Source organism: Coregonus lavaretus, assembly GCF_964263955.1.
Source record: "Coregonus lavaretus genome assembly, contig: HAP1_SCAFFOLD_372, whole genome shotgun sequence".
Lineage (NCBI taxonomy): Eukaryota > Metazoa > Chordata > Actinopteri > Salmoniformes > Salmonidae > Coregonus > Coregonus lavaretus.
The window spans coordinates 94,507-113,823 of record NW_028160424.1 but is presented as its reverse complement, the minus strand read 5'-3'; the positions used below and the strand labels follow the sequence as shown (position 1 = coordinate 113,823).

The window sequence follows — 19,317 nt, the reverse complement described above, 5'->3', positions numbered from 1 at the left end:
ATTCCTTGGAGGCGAGGTGGAAATTGAGGACGTGCGAGGGCAACCGCAACAGAAGATGAGGGAGTACTGGGAGAGAAAAGCCTGGCAGGTTCCAGAATCTCCAGCATAGCGCTCCGGAGGTAAGCAAGGTTCTCGGGACACCGTGGTAGGCTGGGAAAAAGTGCCGCTGGTGGCGGGGTTGCTGAGAGTCTGGGGGATTAAAGTAGTGGCTGCTGCCTAATAGACAATCCGCTGACTTTCTCCGGCAATGTATGGAAAGCAAAGCCGTGGCGTTCAGCCAAGGTCTGGAATCCTTCCATAAGGTTGTGAAGTAACTCCTCGTGTCTTGCAATGGTGGCTCAGTGGGAGGAGACGGCGTCGCAGAGCTTGTCCGAGTCTGCTGGGTCAGCCAGTTTGTACAATCAGGAATCAGGATAAGACCCATATGCAAACAGTTCAAATCATAGATGTTTATTACAAAACAGTGGGCAGGCAAACGACAGGTCAAGGGCAGGCAGAGGTCAGTATTCCAGGGCAGAGTCAATAAGGTAGAGAACGGCAGGCAGGCTCAGGGTCAGGTCAGGCAGAGGTTTGTAAACCAGGTCAGAGTCAGATATGTCCAGGACAGCAGGCATGCTCGGAGTCAGGACAGGTAGAATAGGTCAGAACCGGGAGAACTAGAAAACAGGGACTGGAGAGAATAGAAGTACGGGAAAAACATGCTGGTAGGCTTGACGAAACAAGACAAACTGGCAACAGACAAACAGAAAACACAGGTAGAAATGCACAGGGGATACTGGGAAATGACTTTATTAAAGTTTTCAACAAAGCCGATACCAGTCTGCAGAGGGGCACACATCCTTAAGGTCTCCATCCATCTTATATAGTCCTCTTCAGTTTTCCCGCTCTTTTATTGCTCCGCCCACTTCCTTTGTCCCTGAGGACGGCTGAACTATTACTCCAACCAATCACCCGCTCCCCTGTCTTGCACACACACTCATGTTTAGTTTAAACATGACAAGGCCCTAAATTACACAATCCTCACCCCCTCATGCTGTAATCAATCAAGAAGATACCAAGGAGACAAAGGTCTAGCCCAAACTTTATTCAACCCTGGTGCTGCTCCCTTCACTGTGTTTGAAGAGAGAGACAAAAACAAACAGCCCAATTCAGTTAGCCACAAAGAATGTTAACTATATGTTAATGATTAACTCAATTTTATCTGATAATCCATTAAAAATACACATCAGGTGTGACAGATGTCCATTGTGCAATATAGACAGTATAGTACATTTTATTATCGCAGTACAGTAGTTATTATACATAGTAGCTACTATACTATACTATCTATACTTTTGATCATGATTAGTTACAGGCATAGGACAATTAATTAGGTGAGAGAAATAAGATGATGATGTAAAAAACAAGTGACAAGGGGAAAGGTGGATGGAAAATAACTAATAACAGATAATGATGTGGTAACAATGAAAACTAACACAGCAGACTGTCTTCAGTAGTTTATGGACACAAAAGGATAGAGGGGTCTTTCTGGCGTGGGTTAAGAGGTATGACAGAAGCATATTGGAGGCAGATAGATGTTGTGACACAGGAGAGGGGAGTGGGCTGTCCTTCCAGGATAAGGACTCCACCAAGGTCACTCAGTCAGTCACTGCTGTGCTGCTGCTGCCCTCTGCTGGAGAGAACGTGTAACATTCAGTCACAATCACTGTGGTGACATTTCCAATAGAGAGAGATCTAGAATCAGCTTCCTCTCCCCCAATCCTAAACTTAACCTTTAGTGGGATTTAAAAAAAAAATCTGTCCCAAGATCAGCATCTAGGGTCAACTTCAGCCTAAACCCAGGCACACTCCACACTGTAATGTTATGGATACACACTGAAAACAATGTGGTTAGCTGGTCACAATGTGATGATACAGTTTTTCATGCAGCAAATCTAAAAAGACTAAGAAAGATGTGTGTGATTAAAGAGTGACGTTTACAACACATAGCAATGTGGTGTTGTCTGTATCTTTGTTGAGAAATCAGCATCATCTGGTACAACAGACAGAGGAGACACCAACACTGACCTGTGTGGTCACCTGTAGAGCTAGTGAGCTGTAGACCACATTATCATCTGGTTCTGCTGCCTACAGAGGAGGAACAGGTAGAGAGGTGAACAGGGACATTTTGTCACAATGGAGAGTACAGTTTAAAACACAGTTCTCTGTGAAAAACAGTTGTAATCGTGATATGTGAAATAAAGGTGATATATTATGCCTATAGGTATAATGGTGACATAACCATGACTATATTAACACTGAGGAAACAATCACCTACTGTTGTTTCTGATAACATAATACTAGCTGTGGCTAATCAACAGAGCAGCTTTACCTTGGCCTGTACTTTTAGTTGGGCCTTGTGCTGGGGGATGACAGTGCTGTATGTGACATCATCATTATCTTCAGGAAATGGGGCCTGCTGGTAGAGAGAGACCCAGATAACAAAAATGTATTGTTATATTGTTATAGTGTACATTTATCTATTGCTTGTTCCAAGAAAGAAAATGAAACTGTAAATACAATTGTTTTCTAAAACAGATGCAAATTTGCCAAGGCTATGACGTTTTATGAGTAACATCCATAATGTTGTCTAAGACCAATGATGCATGTAGCCATATGTTGACCTTCTGTTCTGTCCTGAACTGATCAGGCATCACAGTGCTGTACATCACGTCATGGTGGCTCTCTGGCTTTGGACCCTGAGAAATGGACAGGACAGAAGGTAAACATATGGCGACATGCATTGTGTGTGGAAATCAACGGGAGAGGTTGTGTTTTCTCTAGCAGGAGGTAAGCTTGGCTTCTTATATGGTGTTGAGTAAAGCTTAAACCATGTATTTAGATTGTAGGTAGGTATTGTAGTTAGGTATTATAGGTAGTTTACTTAGGTAGTTATTGTAGGTTATTGTAGGTAATTATTGTAGGTAATTATTGTATTCGGCGGACCCCAGCGAAGCACGAGGCTAGCTAACCCACTACTTGGACCAACAAAGCTAGCTAGCTAGCGGGTAGCTACTGGTAACTTTTAGCAACTGTGGTTAGTTGTTTCCAATGTTATTTCACGCTTAAGAGTACCTGTAATTGAGCCAGCTAGCTACCTACCATTCAGCTGTTTTTCTAACCTCATTATCCGAGGCATTAACGTTAGGTGGTTGGTAGCTGCTGTACTTAATTACAGCTACTGATTGCAGTCTGCCACCCAGACAGCTGGCGTCGGGTAAGTTTGGCTTTATACATAGCTTGGGCTTTGTCGAGTAAGGCTTAAACTATGTATTTAGATTGTAGTTAGGTATTATAGGTAGGCATCGTGGGCTGTATATTACTAGGTATTATAGGTAGGCATCGTGGGCTGTTGTGGGTAGTTGTTGTATGTAGTTATTGTAGGTTACTTTTGTATTCGGCGGTGCGGCGGTGCCAGGTGTAGCACGAAGCTGGCTAGCTAACTCACCTCCTGGACTAGTTGGAGTAGCTATTAGCAACGGTAGCAACTAAATACAATATCCTTTTAGCCAGCTACATTCGTTCGCAGCGACGCCGTTTTTCAAACAAAGTCAACACAGCAGCCATTGCTAGCTAGCCAACACTACCAGCTAGCTGTACTGTGGTAGCTATATTTGTGCTAGCTAGCCAACGTTTAATTATTGCTGCGTTATGAAAGAACTAGACACGGACAATAATTATCTGTTTAGTGTGTTAACACACTATTGGTAGTTTGTTGTAACCAAGTATTGGTGCTAAACTGTGTGTTATTGGATGCTAGCATGCTAGTTAGCTATGGCGTCATAGTTAGCTAGCTGAATAAAGTAAGTTGGGTCTATTCCTTGAAACATTGAACCGCTGTAGTTTACAACAATTCTAATTTCTAAAGTGGAAGTTGGGAGAGTTTTATTCGGGTGGTTCAGTGAAACAATTATAGTTTCTGAGGTGGAAGTTGGGAGAGTTATATTTTTTTGGTAAGGGAGGCCCTGCTCTCTCCTTTCCCAGATGTTTAGTTCATTTCATTCCGATCTCCTCTGCATTATTGTAGCCATCTGCTACAGCCTGTCAACTATGCCTCTGCCTATCCCTGTTCTCTCCTCTCCGCACAGGCTACCCAAACGCCTCACACCGCGTGGCTGCTGCCTCTCTAACCTGGTGGTCCCTGCACGCACCACACACCTGGAGTTCCAGGTCTCAGGCAGCCTCTGGAACTGCCGTTCTGCTGCCAACAAGGCTGACTTCATCCCAGCCTATGCTACCCTCTAGTCCCTCGACTTCCTGGCACTGACGGAAACATGGATTACCACTGAAAACACTGCTACTCCTACTGCTCTCTCCTCGTCTGACCATGTGTTCTCGCATACCACGAGAGCATCTGGTCAGAGGGGTGGTGGCACAGGAATCCTCATCTCTCCCAAGTGGTCATTCTCAATTTTTCCCCTAACCCATCTGTCTATCTCCTCATTTGAATTCCACGCTGTCACAGTCACTAGCCCATTTAAGCTTAATATCCTTGTCATCTATCGCCCTCCAGGTTTCCTTGGAGAGTTCATCAATGAGCTTGACGCCTTGATAAGTTCCTTTCCTGAGGATGGCTCACCCTTCACAGTTTTGGGGGATTTCAACCTCCCTACGTCTACATTTGACTCATTTCTCTCTGCCTCCTTCTTTCCACTCCTCTCCTCTTTTGACCTCACCCTCTCACCGTCCCCCCCTACTCACAAGGCAGGCAATACGCTTGACTTCATCTTTACTAGATGTTGCTCTTCTACTAATCTCACTGCAACTCCCCTCCATGTTGTCAGGTTTTGGCCATGACTGTTCGGGTTTTGGTCACTAGATGTCCCCATTGCACCTTTTTTGTACCTTTTGTTTTTTCTTGATCTAATTATTGTTTGCACCTGTAGGTCATTCCCTTGTTAGTATTTAAACCCTGTGTGTTCCTCAGTTCCTTGCTCAGTGTTTGTAAGTTAGCACCCAGCCCCAGCCCAAGCCTTGTGTTATATGGATATTTCTCTGGTGGGATTTTTACCACTTTGTGGAGTTTCTTTGTTTTTTTGGAGGTTTTCCTCTTTGTGCCTCTTGGCTTTATTTTTGGACATTGTGGATTTAGTTTCTTTGCCTGAGGATTTTGTTCTTTATTAAACCACCATCTCTAGTACTGCTGTGTCTGCCTCATCTTCTGGGTTCTGACAATTATTAGTGACTGTTTCTCGCACCGGGTCGTGACAGAAACACTGAGCCAGGATTATGAACCCAGAGGCAGCCAGTACCCAGGATTTTTGTTCCATGCTGTCCCACCATGAGGGGACTGTCCAACGCCACGAAGCTGCTCTGGTTCAGCAAGAGGCCTTAATGGCTAGACATTCTCAACTTCTGTCAGAGATGCTGACGTCCATAAAGCAGATTTCGGATCGACTTTCCCCGGCAACCGCTTCTGCTCCAGTTCATCCGATTCAAGGGCCCCTGGCAGTTAATCCCCTGGCGGAACCTCGTCTGCCGCCTCCCCAACGGTTCTCAGGGGATCCAAGTGTTTGTAAGGGGTTTTTCACCCAATGTTCTCTCTCCTTTGAGCTGCAACCATCGTCGTTTCCCACCGACCGGTCCAAGATAGCATATATCATCACCCTGCTGTCGGAAAAGGCTCTAGCCTGGGCTACTGCTGTGTGGGATGCCCAAAGTCCCTGCTGTGCCAGCTACTCTGCCTTTGCTGAAGAATTCAAGCGAGTGTTTCAAGGTCCTACCAACGGCCCTGACTCAGCCAATCAGCTCCTGACTCTCCGCCAAGGTCGGCGCAGCGTGACGGACTATGCCATCCAGTTCCGCACTGTGGCAGCAGCAAGTGGCTGGAACGACGAGGCGCTCACAGTGTGTTTTTTGAAGGGTCTTTCTGACACCATCCAAGATGAACTGGCCACTCGGGAACCACCGGACAACCTCGAGTCCCTTATCAAGTTGGCTTCACGCATAGACCAGCGTCTGAGAGAGAGAGAACAAAACCATAGACCGCTCACCCTAGTTCCTATCGGTTCCAACTCTGAGTCTCCACCTTTATCCTCGCTGGCTCCACCAGAACCCATGCAGGTTGGACGCATCTCCCAGGCTGAGAGAGACCGCCGGATGAGGGAGCGATGCTGTCTATATTGCGGCAAACCGGGCCATTTCCGCTCCACATGTCCCGGGCTCCAGGGAACCGCACTCTCCCGTGCAGGCCTGGGAGGACTGTAACGGGAAACATAACCTCCTCCCATCCATCCAACTCCCGCCTGCTCATTCCTGTTACCCTTTCCTGGGACGACCACGAGGTTTCTCTTCAAGCCTTGGTAGACTCTGGAGCCGCAGGTAACTTCATGGATGGGATCTGGGCGAAGGAGAATGGCGTTCCTTCTGAACCTCTAAGTGACCCCATAAGGGTTACTACGTTGGATAGAAGTCCTTTGGGATCTGGACTTGTCACTCGTGCCACTACCCCCTTACGACTTTCAGTTTCCCAACACAAGGAAGTGATGAACTTTCATCTGATCGCCTGTTCCGAGTTTCCTCTCGTCCTTGGCTATCCCTGGCTTCACAGCCATAACCCTCACATCGACTGGTCTGTGGGCACTATCAAGCAGTGGGGTCCCACGTGCCAAGCCACTTGTATCTTCCCGAGTTCCCAGAGTTCTCCTTCCGAGTCTCTAGAATCCATCGACTTGTCCCGAGTTCCCGAGTGTTACCATGACCTCAAACTGGTATTTAGCAAACAGAGGGCCACCAAACTACCACCCCATAGACCTTACGATTGCACCATCGACCTGTTGCCGGGGACCTGCCCTCCCAGGGGTCGGATCTTTTCCCTTTCTCCACCCGAACGAGCTGCTATGGATACCTACATCAAGGACGCTCTGACAGCAGGCCTCATGCGTCCATCTACCTCGCCGGCGGGAGCAGGGTTTTTCTTTGTGGCCAAGAAAGACGGCGGATTACGACCTTGCATCGACTACCGGGGACTCAATGCCATAACTGTCCGTAACCGCTACCCGCTACCTCTTATGGCCACAGCCTTTGAGCTGCTCCAGGAAGCAGTTGTCTTCACTAAGCTTGACCTTCGGAACGCATACCATCTTGTGCGGATCAAACCCGGGGACGAGTGGAAGACCGCTTTCAACACGCCTACTGGTCACTACGAATACTCGGTGATGCCCTTCGGCCTGACCAACGCTCCGGCTGTGTTCCAAGCGCTCATAAACGATGTGCTTAGGGATATGCTTAACATCTTCGTGTTTGTGTACTTGGATGACATCCTCATCTTTTCGAGCTCCCTTCAAGAACACACTAAGCATGTCAGACAAGTGCTCAAACGCCTCCTAGACAGCCATTTGTACGTTAAGCCGGAGAAGTGTGAATTCCATTCCTCTCGAGTACAATTCCTGGGATTTATTGTGGAACCCGGACGAGTCCAGATGGACCCCAAGAAGGTAGAGGCGGTAGCGGATTGGCCCACCCCCAAGTCCGTTAAGGAAGTTCAACGTTTCCTGGGCTTCACCAACTTTTACCGCAAGTTCATCAAGAACTTCAGCTCGGTGGCAGCCCCTCTCTCGGCGGTAACCAAGGGTGGCAACACAAGGTTTCTGTGGGGGAGAGAAGCTGAGACGGCCTTCCAAGGACTCAAGCAGCGCATCCTCTCTGCTCCCATCCTGACACTACCAACGGCGGAGGAACCTTTTGTGGTGGAGGTAGACGCATCAGAGGTTGGGGTTGGAGCTGTCCTGTCTCAGAGGGGTGAAGACAAGAAGCTTCATCCTTGCGCCTTCTTCTCTCACCGGCTTACCCCGGCCGAGAGGAATTACGATGTGGGGGACCGTGAACTCCTAGCGGTTAAGATGGCATTGAAGGAATGGAGACACTGGCTCGAGGGGGCTTCTCAACCGTTTCAAGTGCTTACGGACCACAAGAATCTGGAGTATATCCAGCAGGCGAAGCGGTTGAACGCCAGACAAGCTCGATGGTCTCTTTTCTTCAGCCGATTTCAGTTTATCCTCACCTATAGACCCGGGTCGAAGAATCTCAAACCGGACGCCTTGTCACGAATCTACTCTCCTGCCATTCGAGAAGATACTGACATGACTGTCCTTCCGGCCGCTAAGATCGTGGCTCCGATCTCGTGGCAAGTGGAGGATACCGTGAAACAAGCTCAAGCCATCGAACCGGGCCCTGGTGGAGGTCCTGCTAATCGGTTGTTTGTTCCCAAGGCAGCAAGGTCCCAAGTCCTTCGGTGGGGGCACTCCTCTCGCCTCACCTGTCACCCGGGCATAGGCCGCACCTTGGAGTTCATCCAGCGTAAGTTCTGGTGGCCCACCATGAAGGAAGACGTTGCCACTTTCATCAAGGCCTGTTCCGTGTGCTGCCAGGGAAAATCTTCTCACCTTCGCCCTCAAGGACTCCTTCACCCTCTATCTATTCCCCACCGACCCTGGTCCCATATCTCATTGGACTTTATTACTGGCCTTCCTCCGTCCCATGGTAATACTACGATCCTAGTCATCATCGACAGGTTTTCTAAGGCGGCCAGGTTTGTTCCTTTGACCAAATTACCTTCTGCCAAGGAAACAGCTGAGTTGGTGATTAACCATGTGTTCCGAGTCTTTGGGATCCCGCAAGATATGGTTTCCGACAGAGGTCCCCAGTTCGCCTCAAGGTTTTGGAAGGCCTTCTGCCAACTCATAGGGGCCACGGCCAGTTTATCTTCCGGGTACCATCCGGAGTCCAATGGCCAAACTGAGAGGATGAATCAGGAGCTGGAAACCACCCTCAGATGCATGGTTTCCAACAACCCGTCCACTTGGTCATCCTTCATTGTTTGGGCCGAGTACGCGCACAACACCTTGTGCTCCTCCTCCACTGGTATGTCCCCGCATGAGTGTCAGTTTGGCTATGCACCTCTATTGTTCCCGGACCAGGAGGCAGAAGTCAGAGTGCCTTCAGCCTCGAGGTTCATCAGACGCTGTCGGCTTACGTGGAAGAAGGCACGTCTTAATCTTCTGCGTTCCTCTCAGCAGTACCAACGACAAGCAAACAGAGGTCGCCGTCCCGGTCCTACCCTGTACCCCGGCCAGAGAGTATGGCTCTCAACTAAGAACCTACCGCTACGGGTGGAGTCTCGCAAGCTGTCCCAGAGGTTCATCGGTCCCTTTAAGATTGCCAGGAGAGTCAATCCCGTTACTTTTCGCCTGCACTTACCCAGATCCCTTAAGATCAATCCAACATTTCACATTTCTTTATTAAAACCTGTTGTTTTTTCTCCCCTTATTCCGGCAGGCAGACCTCCCCCTCCGCCCCGTGTCATCGGTGGCCAGTCGGCTTATACCGTCCACCGGATACTGGATTCCCGCCGGGTGCAGCGGTCCTGGCAGTATCTGGTGGACTGGGAAGGCTACGGTCCCGAGGAGCGCTCCTGGGTTCCTGCCAAGGACATACTGGACCCTGACCTCATTCGTCAGTTCAGGGCCCTCCACCCTGAGAAGGCTGGTAGGAACGTCAGGAGCCGTTCCTAGGAGGGGGATTCTGTCAGGTTTTGGCCATGACTGTTCGGGTTTTGGTCACTAGATGTCCCCATTGCACCTTTTTTGTACCTTTTGTTTTTTCTTGATCTAATTATTGTTTGCACCTGTAGGTCATTCCCTTGTTAGTATTTAAACCCTGTGTGTTCCTCAGTTCCTTGCTCAGTGTTTGTAAGTTAGCACCCAGCCCCAGCCCAAGCCTTGTGTTATATGGATATTTCTCTGGTGGGATTTTTACCACTTTGTGGAGTTTCTTTGTTTTTTTGGAGGTTTTCCTCTTTGTGCCTCTTGGCTTTATTTTTGGACATTGTGGATTTAGTTTCTTTGCCTGAGGATTTTGTTCTTTATTAAACCACCATCTCTAGTACTGCTGTGTCTGCCTCATCTTCTGGGTTCTGACAATTATTAGTGACTGTTTCTCGCACCGGGTCGTGACACATGTCTCCGACCACTACTTCGTATCCTTTTCTCTCTCGCTCTCCTCCAACACTACTCACTCTGCCCCTACACAGATGGTAACGTGCCGCCGCAACCTTCGCTCTCTCTCTCCCACTACTCTCTCCTCTTCCATCCTATCATCTCTTCCCTCTGCTCAATCCTTCTCCCTCCTATCTCCTGATTCTGCCTCCTCAACCCTCCTCTCCTCCCTTTCTGCATCCTTTGACTCCCTGTGTCCCCTATCCTCCCGGCCGGCTCGGTCCTCCCCTCCAGCTCCGTGGCTTGATGACTCATTGCGAGCTCACAGAACAGAGCTCCGGGCAGCTGAGCGGAAATGGAAGAAAACTAAACTCCCTGCCGACCTGGCATCTTTTTACTCCCTCCTCTCTACATTTTCTTCATCTGTTTCTGCTGCTAAGGCCACTTTCTACCACTCTAAATTCCAATCATCTGCCTCTAACCCTAGGAAGCTCTTTGCCACATTCTCCTCACTGCTGAATCCTCCCCCCCACCCCCCCCCCCCCCTCCTCCCTCTCTGTGGATGACTTCGTAAACCACTTTGAAAAGAAGGTTGACGACATCCGATCCTCGTTTGTTAAGTCTAATGACATTGCTGGTCCTGCTCACACTGCCCTACCCTATGCTTTGACTTCTTTCTCCCCTCTCTCTCCAGATAAAATCTCGCGACTAGTGAGTGCAGGCCGCCCAACAACCTGCCCGCTTGACCCCATCCCCTCCTTTCTTCTCCAGACCATCTCCGGTGACCTTCTCCCCTACCTCACCTCGCTGATCAACTCATCCTTGACCGCTGGCTATGTCCCTTCCGTCTTCAAGTGAGCGAGAGTTGCACCCCTTCTCAAAAAACCAACACTCGATCCCACTGATGTCAACAACTACAGACCAGTATCCCTTCTTTCTTTTCTTTCCAAAACTATTGAGCGTGCCGTCTTTAGCCAACTCTCTTGCTATCTCTCTCAGAATGACCTTCTTGATCCAAACCAGTCAGGTTTCAGGACTGGTCATTCAACTGAGACTGCTCTTCTCTGTGTCACGGAGGCTCTCCGCACTGCTAAAGCTAACTCTCTCTCCTCTGCTCTTGTCCTTCTAGACCTGTCTGCTGCCTTTGATACTGTGAACCATCAGATCCTCCTCTCCACCCTCTCCGAGCTGGGCATCTCCGGCGCGGCTCACTCCTGGATTGCGTCCTACCTGACCGGTCGCTCCTACCAAGTGGCGTGGCGAGAAGCTGTCTCCGCACCACGTGCTCTCACCACTGGTGTCCCCCAGGGCTCAGTTCTAGGCCCTCTCCTTTTCTCCCTATACACCAAGTCACTTGGCTCTGTCATATCCTCACATGGCCTCTCCTATCATTGCTACGCTGACGATACACAACTAATCTTCTCCTTTCCCCCTTCTGATAACCAGGTGGCGAATCGCATCTCTGCATGTCTGGCAGACATATCAGTATGGATGACGGATCACCACCTCAAGCTGAACCCTGGCAAGACGGAGCTGCTCTTCCTCCCGGGGAAGGACTGCCCGTTCCATGATCTCGCCATCACGGTTGACAACTCCGTTGTGTCCTCCTCCCAGAGTGCGAAGAGCCTTGGCGTGACCCTGGACAACACCCTGTCGTTCTCCGCTAACATCAAGGCGGTGACCCGATCCTGCAGGTTCATGCTCTACAACATTCGGAGAGTACGACCCTGCCTTACACAGGAAGCGGCACAGGTCCTAATCCAGGCACTTGTCATCTCCCGTCTGGATTACTGCAACTCGTTGTTGGCTGGGCTCCCTGCCTGTGCCATTAAACCCCTACAACTCATCCAGAATGCCGCAGCCCGTCTGGTGTTCAACCTTCCCAAGTTCTCTCACGTCACCCCCCTCCTCCGCACACTCCACTGGCTTCCAGTTGAAGCTCGCATCCGTTACAAGACCATGGTGCTTGCCTATGGAGCAGTGAGGGGAACGGCACCTCCGTACCTTCAGGCTCTGATCAGTCCCTACACCCAAACGAGGGCATTGCGTTCATCCACCTCTGGCATGCTGGCTCCCCTTCCTCTGCGGAAGCATAGAAATGCTATAGACGGAAGGAAAGTAGTGTTGAAACCTACCAAAAAACAATTAGGCAACAACAAATTCAATCCATTCTAGACAACTTCCTGGACAAAACGTTCCACTGTAATAGTGTAAACTTGGCAGTAGAAAACCTAAACAGTATATTTGACCTCTCAGCTTCCCTATCAAATCTAAAAATCTCTAACAGAAAACCAAAGAAAAGCAACAACAGTGATAAATGGTTTGATGAAGAATGCAAAAACATAAGAAAGAAATTGAGAAACCTATCCAACCAAAAACATAGAGACCCAGAAAACCTGAGCCTACACCTTCACTATGGTAAATCACTAAAACAATACAGAAATACACTACGGAAAAATAAGGAGCAGCATGTCAGAAATCAGCTCAATGTAATTGAAGAATCCATAGACTCTAACCACTTCTGGGAAAATTGGAAAACACTAAACAAACAACAACACGAAGAGCTATCTATCCAAAACTGAGATGTGTGGGTAAACCACTTCTCCAATCTTTTTGGCCCTATAACAGAGAACAAACAGCCAAAAAAATATACATTATCAAATGCAAATCTTAGAATCAACTATTAAAGAATACCAGAACCCACTGGATTCTCCAATTACATTGAATGAACTACAGGAAAAAATACAAACCCTCCAACCCAAAAAGGCCTGAGGTGTTGATGGTATCCTCAATGAAATGATAAAATATACAGACCACAAATTTCAATTAGCTATACTTAAACTCTTTAACATCATCCTTAGTTCTGGCATCTTCCCCAATATTTGGAACCAAGGACTGATCACCCCAATCCACAAAAGTGGAGACAAATTTGACCCCAATAACTACCGTGGGATATGCGTCAACAGCATCCTTGGGAAAATCCTCTTCATTATCATTAACAGCAGACTAGTTCATTTCCTCAGTGAAAACAATGTACTGAGCAAATGTCAAATTGGCTTTTTACCAAATTACCGTACGACAGACCACGTATTCACCCTGCACACCCTAATTGACAAACAAACAAACCAAAACAAAGGCAAAGTCTTCTCATGCTTTGTTGATTTCAAAAATGCTTTTGACTCAATTTGGCATGAGGGTCTGCTATACAAATTGATGGAAAGTGGGGTTGGGGGAAAAACATACGACATTATAAAATCCATGTACACAAACAACAAGTGTGCGGTTAAAATTGGCAAAAAACACACACATTTCTTTCCACAGGGCTGTGGGGTGAGACAGGGATGCAGTTTAAGCCCCACCCTCTTCAACATATATATCAACGAATTGGCGAGGGCACTAGAACAGTCTGCAGCACCCAGCCTCACCCTACTAGAATCTGAAGTAAAATGTCTACTGTTTGCTGATGATCTGGTGCTTCTGTTGCCAACCAAGGAGGGCCTACAGCAGCACCTAGATCTTCTGCACAGATTCTGTCAGACCTGGGCCCTGACAGTAAATCTCAGTAAGACAAAAATAATGGTGTTCCAAAAAAGGTCCAGTTGCCAGGACCACAAATACAAAATCCATCTAGACACCGTTGCCCTAGAGCACACAAAAAACTATACATACCTCGGCCTAAACATCAGCGCCACAGGTAACTTCCACAAAGCTGTGAACGATCTGAGAGACAAGGCAAGAAGGGCCTTCTATGCAATCAAAAGGAACATACAATTTGACATACCAATTAGGATCTGGCTAAAAATACTTGAATCAGTTATAGAACCCATTGCCTTTTATGGTTGTGAGGTCTGGGGTCCGCTCACTAACCAATTATTCACAAAATGGGACAGACACCAAATTGAGACTCTGCATGCAGAATTCTGCAAAAACATCCTCTGTGTACAACGTAAAACACCAAATAATGCATACAGAGCAGAATTAGGCCAATACCCGCTAATTATCAAAATCCAGAAAAGAGCCGTTAAATTCTAACCACTTAAAAGCAAGCGATTCCCAAAACTTCCTTAACAAAGCCATCACCTACAGAGAGATGAACTTGGAGAAGAGTCCCCTAAGTAAGCTGGCTCTGGGGCTCTGTTCACAAACACAAACAGACCCCACAGAGCCCCAAGACAACAACAACAACAACAACAACAACAACAACAACACAATTAGACCCAACCAAATCATGAGAAAACAAAAAGAGAATTACTTGACACATTGGAAAGAACAAACAAAAAAACAGCGCAAACTAGAATGCTATTTGGCCCTAAACAGAGAGTACACAGTGGCAGAATACCTGACCACTGTGACTGACCCAAACTTAAGGAAAGCTTTGACTTTGTACAGACTCAGTGAGCATAGCCTTGCTATTGAGAAAGGCCACCGTAGGAAGACCTGGCTCTCAAGAGAAGACAGGCTATGTGCACACTGAGCTGCACTTCCAAACCTCCTGCCAAATGTATGACCATATTAGAGACACATATTTCCCTCAGATTACAGCGATCCACAAAGAATTAGAAAACAAACCCAATTTTGATAAACTCCCTTATCTACTGGGTGAAAAACCACAGTGTGCCATCACAGATGCAAGATTTGTGACCTGTTGCCACAAGAAAAGGGCAACCAGTGAAGAACAAACACCATTGTAAATACAACCCATATTTATGTTTATTTATTTTCCCATTTGTACTTTAACTATTTGCACATTGTTACAACACTGTATATATACATAATATGACATTTGAAATGTCTTTATTCTTTTGAAACTTCTGAGTGTAATGTTTACTGTTAATATTTATTGTTTATTTCACTTTTGTTTACTATCTACTTCACTTGCTTTGGCAATATTAACATACGTTTCCCATGCCAATAAAGCCCTTAAATTGAAAAATTTAATTGAATTGAATTGAGAGCGAGCGAGCGAGAGAGAGAGAGAGAGAGAGAGAGAGAGAGAGAGAGAGAGAGAGAGAGAGAGAGAGAGAGAGAGAGAGAGAGAGAGAGAGAGAGAGAGAGAGAGAGAGAGAGAGAGAGAGAGAGAGAGAGAGAGAGAACCCAAGCTCACATTGCAGAAATGGAGAGAGAGAAAGAGAGAGAGAACCTTAGCTCCATGCAGAAATGGTGTGATTGGTACTAGTCCAAGATCTCCACAGACCTAAACCAGGTTTATTCAGTTTGTACCTGCTGTGCTGTTTCTCTGGTGTGGCTCACTGTGCTGTATGAAATGTCCTGCTCAGGGTCAGCAGACTGCAAAGAAATAAATAGCAAAGAGAAACAGGACTGGTCTATTTACCAACTAAACCACAGTTTGTTTCCATGATAGGATGCAGTCACAGATATATTTAGTGAACTGACAGCTTCCTGTTCTCTGTCTTTTAAACATCATTTTTCAACGTCTTGAGTGTTATAAGACCTTGGGTTCAGAATATGGGACCTTTTATGTCAACTCATTGATAACCAACTGAAGAGGTAATACTAGAGTCAAATGGTAGATGATCTGAACTCAAGAACAGAAAAGCAGATGGTTGAAAATAATAGAATATAATAAATTAAGTGTATCCTACCACTGAGTTGTTAGTTGTCTGGTCCTTGGCCTTATTGTTCTCTGGAATAAAGAGGGAGATGTCAATTACTTCTGAGTTTGTTATAGTACAATAATACCTCTGAATGGATTTCTTATAGACAATTCCTCTAAATACTTTCTGTCATTCAAGATAAATCACAAGCAAGCAATATAATGTTGTTCACAATGACAATGCGTTTTGTATTTTTCTAAACTATTCTCGTTTTTATATTCACATAAAACGACTACTTACTATGCTTTGTCCACATCTTCCATGTGACTAGGATACCAGCTGTCACCACCACCAACATGCCCCAAGGAATCAGTAGGACTTTCACATCTATGGACCTGATGGATTACATAGAAGAACTTGAATCAAAAACACAATTAAAATAGATCATTATAAATTGATCATTTGTGAAAAAGTAATAACTTGTTGTTTGCACTGTTGTGATAAATGGAACAATTATTTAGATATTCACATGTGTGGAAGTTGACCATACAATTGAAGAGATGATATGATTATTATTGAGATTATTACTATACAAATAATGTTTTCTTTTTTTAAGAGTGCAACTTGTCCTTGCAAACGAGTGAGAATAACACAAACATTTCTGCTACTTCTCCAAAGAGATGTTTTACCCAAGAGGAAGTGCTAACAGTCTCTATATGCATTTAGGGAGGGTGTTTGGTTATCTTCAGCTGTTGTAGTGTATGATGGAATTGTAATGTTTCTTTGTGTTCATATTATCAAACAATTGCCATAATATGTGGGATATTACAGCTGAATGAGTGATAATAACCTCTGGTGGATGTCCTCCATGTTCCCCTCAGCTCCTTGACTTGTGTTGTCAATCTGAACAGGCTCAGCAGTTGGAGAGGCAGAGGGTTGTTGATTGGTTGGAGCTTGGGTTGCTGTGATGTAAAACAACAATGCCATCAATGAAATTACTGGTATACCAGATAGTCAGGTTGTATAGCAACATCACATTCATAGTCAATATTCCATTTTGTTTCAGATGATGAAACAAAGTGAATCTGCTGTCAAGGATTATGAAAACAGTAGCAGATTTTCACTGACTATCATCTATGTCAAGAAGTAAATCATGGAATAAATACATATTTTCAGGGTGATACTAATGTAAGAAAATTACATCATTTTGATGTGAAGTAACTATGGATATTAAACAATTTTTGTGACCCAAACAGAAAGTACTTACTGATAGCAGTGATGTTTTGTGTTGCAGTTTGTTGACTGACAGTGATGTGAACAGGCATCTCTAGTTCTCCCACTTCACACCAATACCAGTCAGTGTTCTCCATCTTCAGTCCACTCATAGTCACTGTTAAGACTGTTCTGTTGTTGGCCAGACTGATATCCTTTAATGTCACTGATGTTCCATGTAAAGTCCCAGAATACGACACACAATCACCACCCATCCTGCACCACTTTATATCTCCAGAGTTACTATAGTAACAACGGACAGTGACACTCCCTCCTTCAACTGCAGTCACTTCCTGTTGGTCCACATAGAGTCCTGGAGTACCTGAACACAGAGGTACAGACACCAAAGAAAGAACTCAGCAGCAGAACTTTATTTCTAGTAAGTATTTTATTATTAATATTTTTTTTTTTTAATGTTTTAAAACCGACCACAGCGGAGTTTAAACAAAGTTTACACCACAATCTACATACAGAGAACAGAAAGTATTCTTCAGGTCAACTTGAACAATAATGGTGATACCAGTTACCAGACAAGGAACCAGTTACCAGGAAATGAAATGAGAACACCAGTCATTTAGTTTGTGGAAGCAGGCTATATCTGATTGTCTCATCATTACTGAGAACTACCTATTCTACTATATTGAATTGTAAGAGTTGCAGGGATCTTACCTGGAGTGACAGACAGGTAGAACCGTTGTATCCTGATATCTGGTCCTCCATTGATCTCCACAACACACCTGTAACTCTTAGAGTCCTCTGGCTCCAGATCAGTCATGGTCACAGTGAAGACTCTCTGGTTGATGTCATCAGAGATTGAGGCATTACCACTGCTCTTATGATGGTCACTGCGTACTAGAGAGGAGCAACTACTCCAATCATACCCTTTACACCAGTATTTCACATGATTTATGTAATACTGATCATAGTGACATGGGATGGTGATGGAGCCTCCGGCCTGCACAGACACATACCTCACTGTGAACACATCAACACAAAACACATTTAGGTTGGAATTCAACAGAATCTGCACTGCAGGATAAAAATCCCATTGCTTATACACTAAAAAACAGCTTGTTAATGATTGAGATTTATTACACCGTGTTTACAGTGAATTGACCCACTGGACTTCAGCCCTTTATAGAAACATGTTACACATATCTGCTGATACTCTGTAGAGGATGAGGAAGAGGAGGAGGAGGAGGAGGGAGAGATGAAGAGCCATGTGAAGGTTTCAGTCTGCCTGGTATATTATATGGTACCTGAGCACAAATGTTTGTCAAGTACCAAGGTACCAGCCAGAATGACTCTACTTCCTAATGTTAGTAGACTTCACTGTCTGTAACTCTCTTCCTGCTTCTGTTTGTGTGTACATGGCCCCCTCAGTGGCAGATAGCAACCATTGCATCATATGGACTAGTTTAACCCCAAAATCATAGTCACTACAATGTAATTTATTTAAGCTTTCAGCTTTCTCTAAGGGCTCTTTGGGACAAAGAGTCCCTACTATCCTGTTACCCTCTACTGGCCACTAATGATACAAAGACTTGATAATTGGGTGACATGCACAATATTTCCATTGTCAAAAATCTATATTTCAGTATATAAGAAACGATATGATAAATGTACTCTATGTGCTAGACATTGATAGATTTGAGGGGTCATGTGCTACAGCGATGTAGTGATGGGTACTAGACCAAGACCTCCACAGACTCTCATTTTAAACCAGGTTCATGGTTCAGGGTCCTCCGGACAACAACCCAGTCTGATATTATTTTACGTTCAACAAGAATGCTCTCTGTCTCTCTCCCTTTTCTATACAGGAAATGTACATCTCACAACCACAGATGTCCTCTAAGCATAAGTGTGAAAGTTAGCTCAGAATGCTGCAAGTTTAAGCTAAACTCATTCCATAATGTCATGTTAAATACTGAGCTATTCATTCTGTTGTTGGCTCCAATACAGCAAACTACTTCAGATACATCAGAATGTCACTCTCAAAATCACAAATGATCTTGAGAATAATATATAATGTCTTTAAAAATATTCATGACATTTGTTTTGATCGCTTTCATACTATTTTCACATGTATGTGGTAACATTTCACAACTCTTAGTACAAAACTCAAAACAGATCATCAAAAAGGCTGTTTTTTCAAAACTTTAAGCACATTTTCAATTGACAAATACAAAACACAAAATCACACAAACCTTTTCACCAAACATGATCAGTGTTTCATCTAGAAATACCTTTCATATAAAGTAATTGCCTTTAACAATGTAATAATCACAATACTTTTCATATGATTCTCTTCTCATTTGTTTAATTACATTTGACCATCATGCAATCCAACGGCGCTTAATGGTTAGTCACTTAACCGTTGGTAAACCTATTGATTTTTGACTGGTTTGTCTACTATATATGTATTTAGAGAACTACATAATACAATGTGTGTTTGTATAGTATAAACATCTAAATGACATGTATGATACATGATAACCATACATAATGAATATTCA

At 45.2% G+C, this 19,317-nt stretch overlaps 1 protein-coding gene across 1 annotated transcript in view; it reads right to left on the bottom strand.

The window, feature by feature from the left end:
• Window positions 1-1,191: 1,191 nt before the first annotated feature.
• The window catches only part of LOC311121845 (polymeric immunoglobulin receptor-like), a gene marked incomplete at its 5' end in the record, with an annotated part of 50,915 nt that continues 32,789 nt past the window's right edge, over window positions 1,192-19,317 (bottom strand). Inside the window, 10 exons of the mRNA XM_084196285.1 lie at window positions 1,192-1,672; window positions 2,068-2,127; window positions 2,372-2,458; window positions 2,664-2,738; window positions 15,195-15,260; window positions 15,578-15,618; window positions 15,830-15,924; window positions 16,380-16,491; window positions 16,797-17,123; window positions 17,471-17,594. Of these exons, the coding sequence (XP_084052411.1) occupies window positions 1,646-1,672; window positions 2,068-2,127; window positions 2,372-2,458; window positions 2,664-2,738; window positions 15,195-15,260; window positions 15,578-15,618; window positions 15,830-15,924; window positions 16,380-16,491; window positions 16,797-17,123; window positions 17,471-17,594 (1,014 nt within the window). The 3' untranslated portion in view covers window positions 1,192-1,645. The remainder of the gene's footprint in view (window positions 1,673-2,067; window positions 2,128-2,371; window positions 2,459-2,663; window positions 2,739-15,194; window positions 15,261-15,577; window positions 15,619-15,829; window positions 15,925-16,379; window positions 16,492-16,796; window positions 17,124-17,470; window positions 17,595-19,317) is intronic.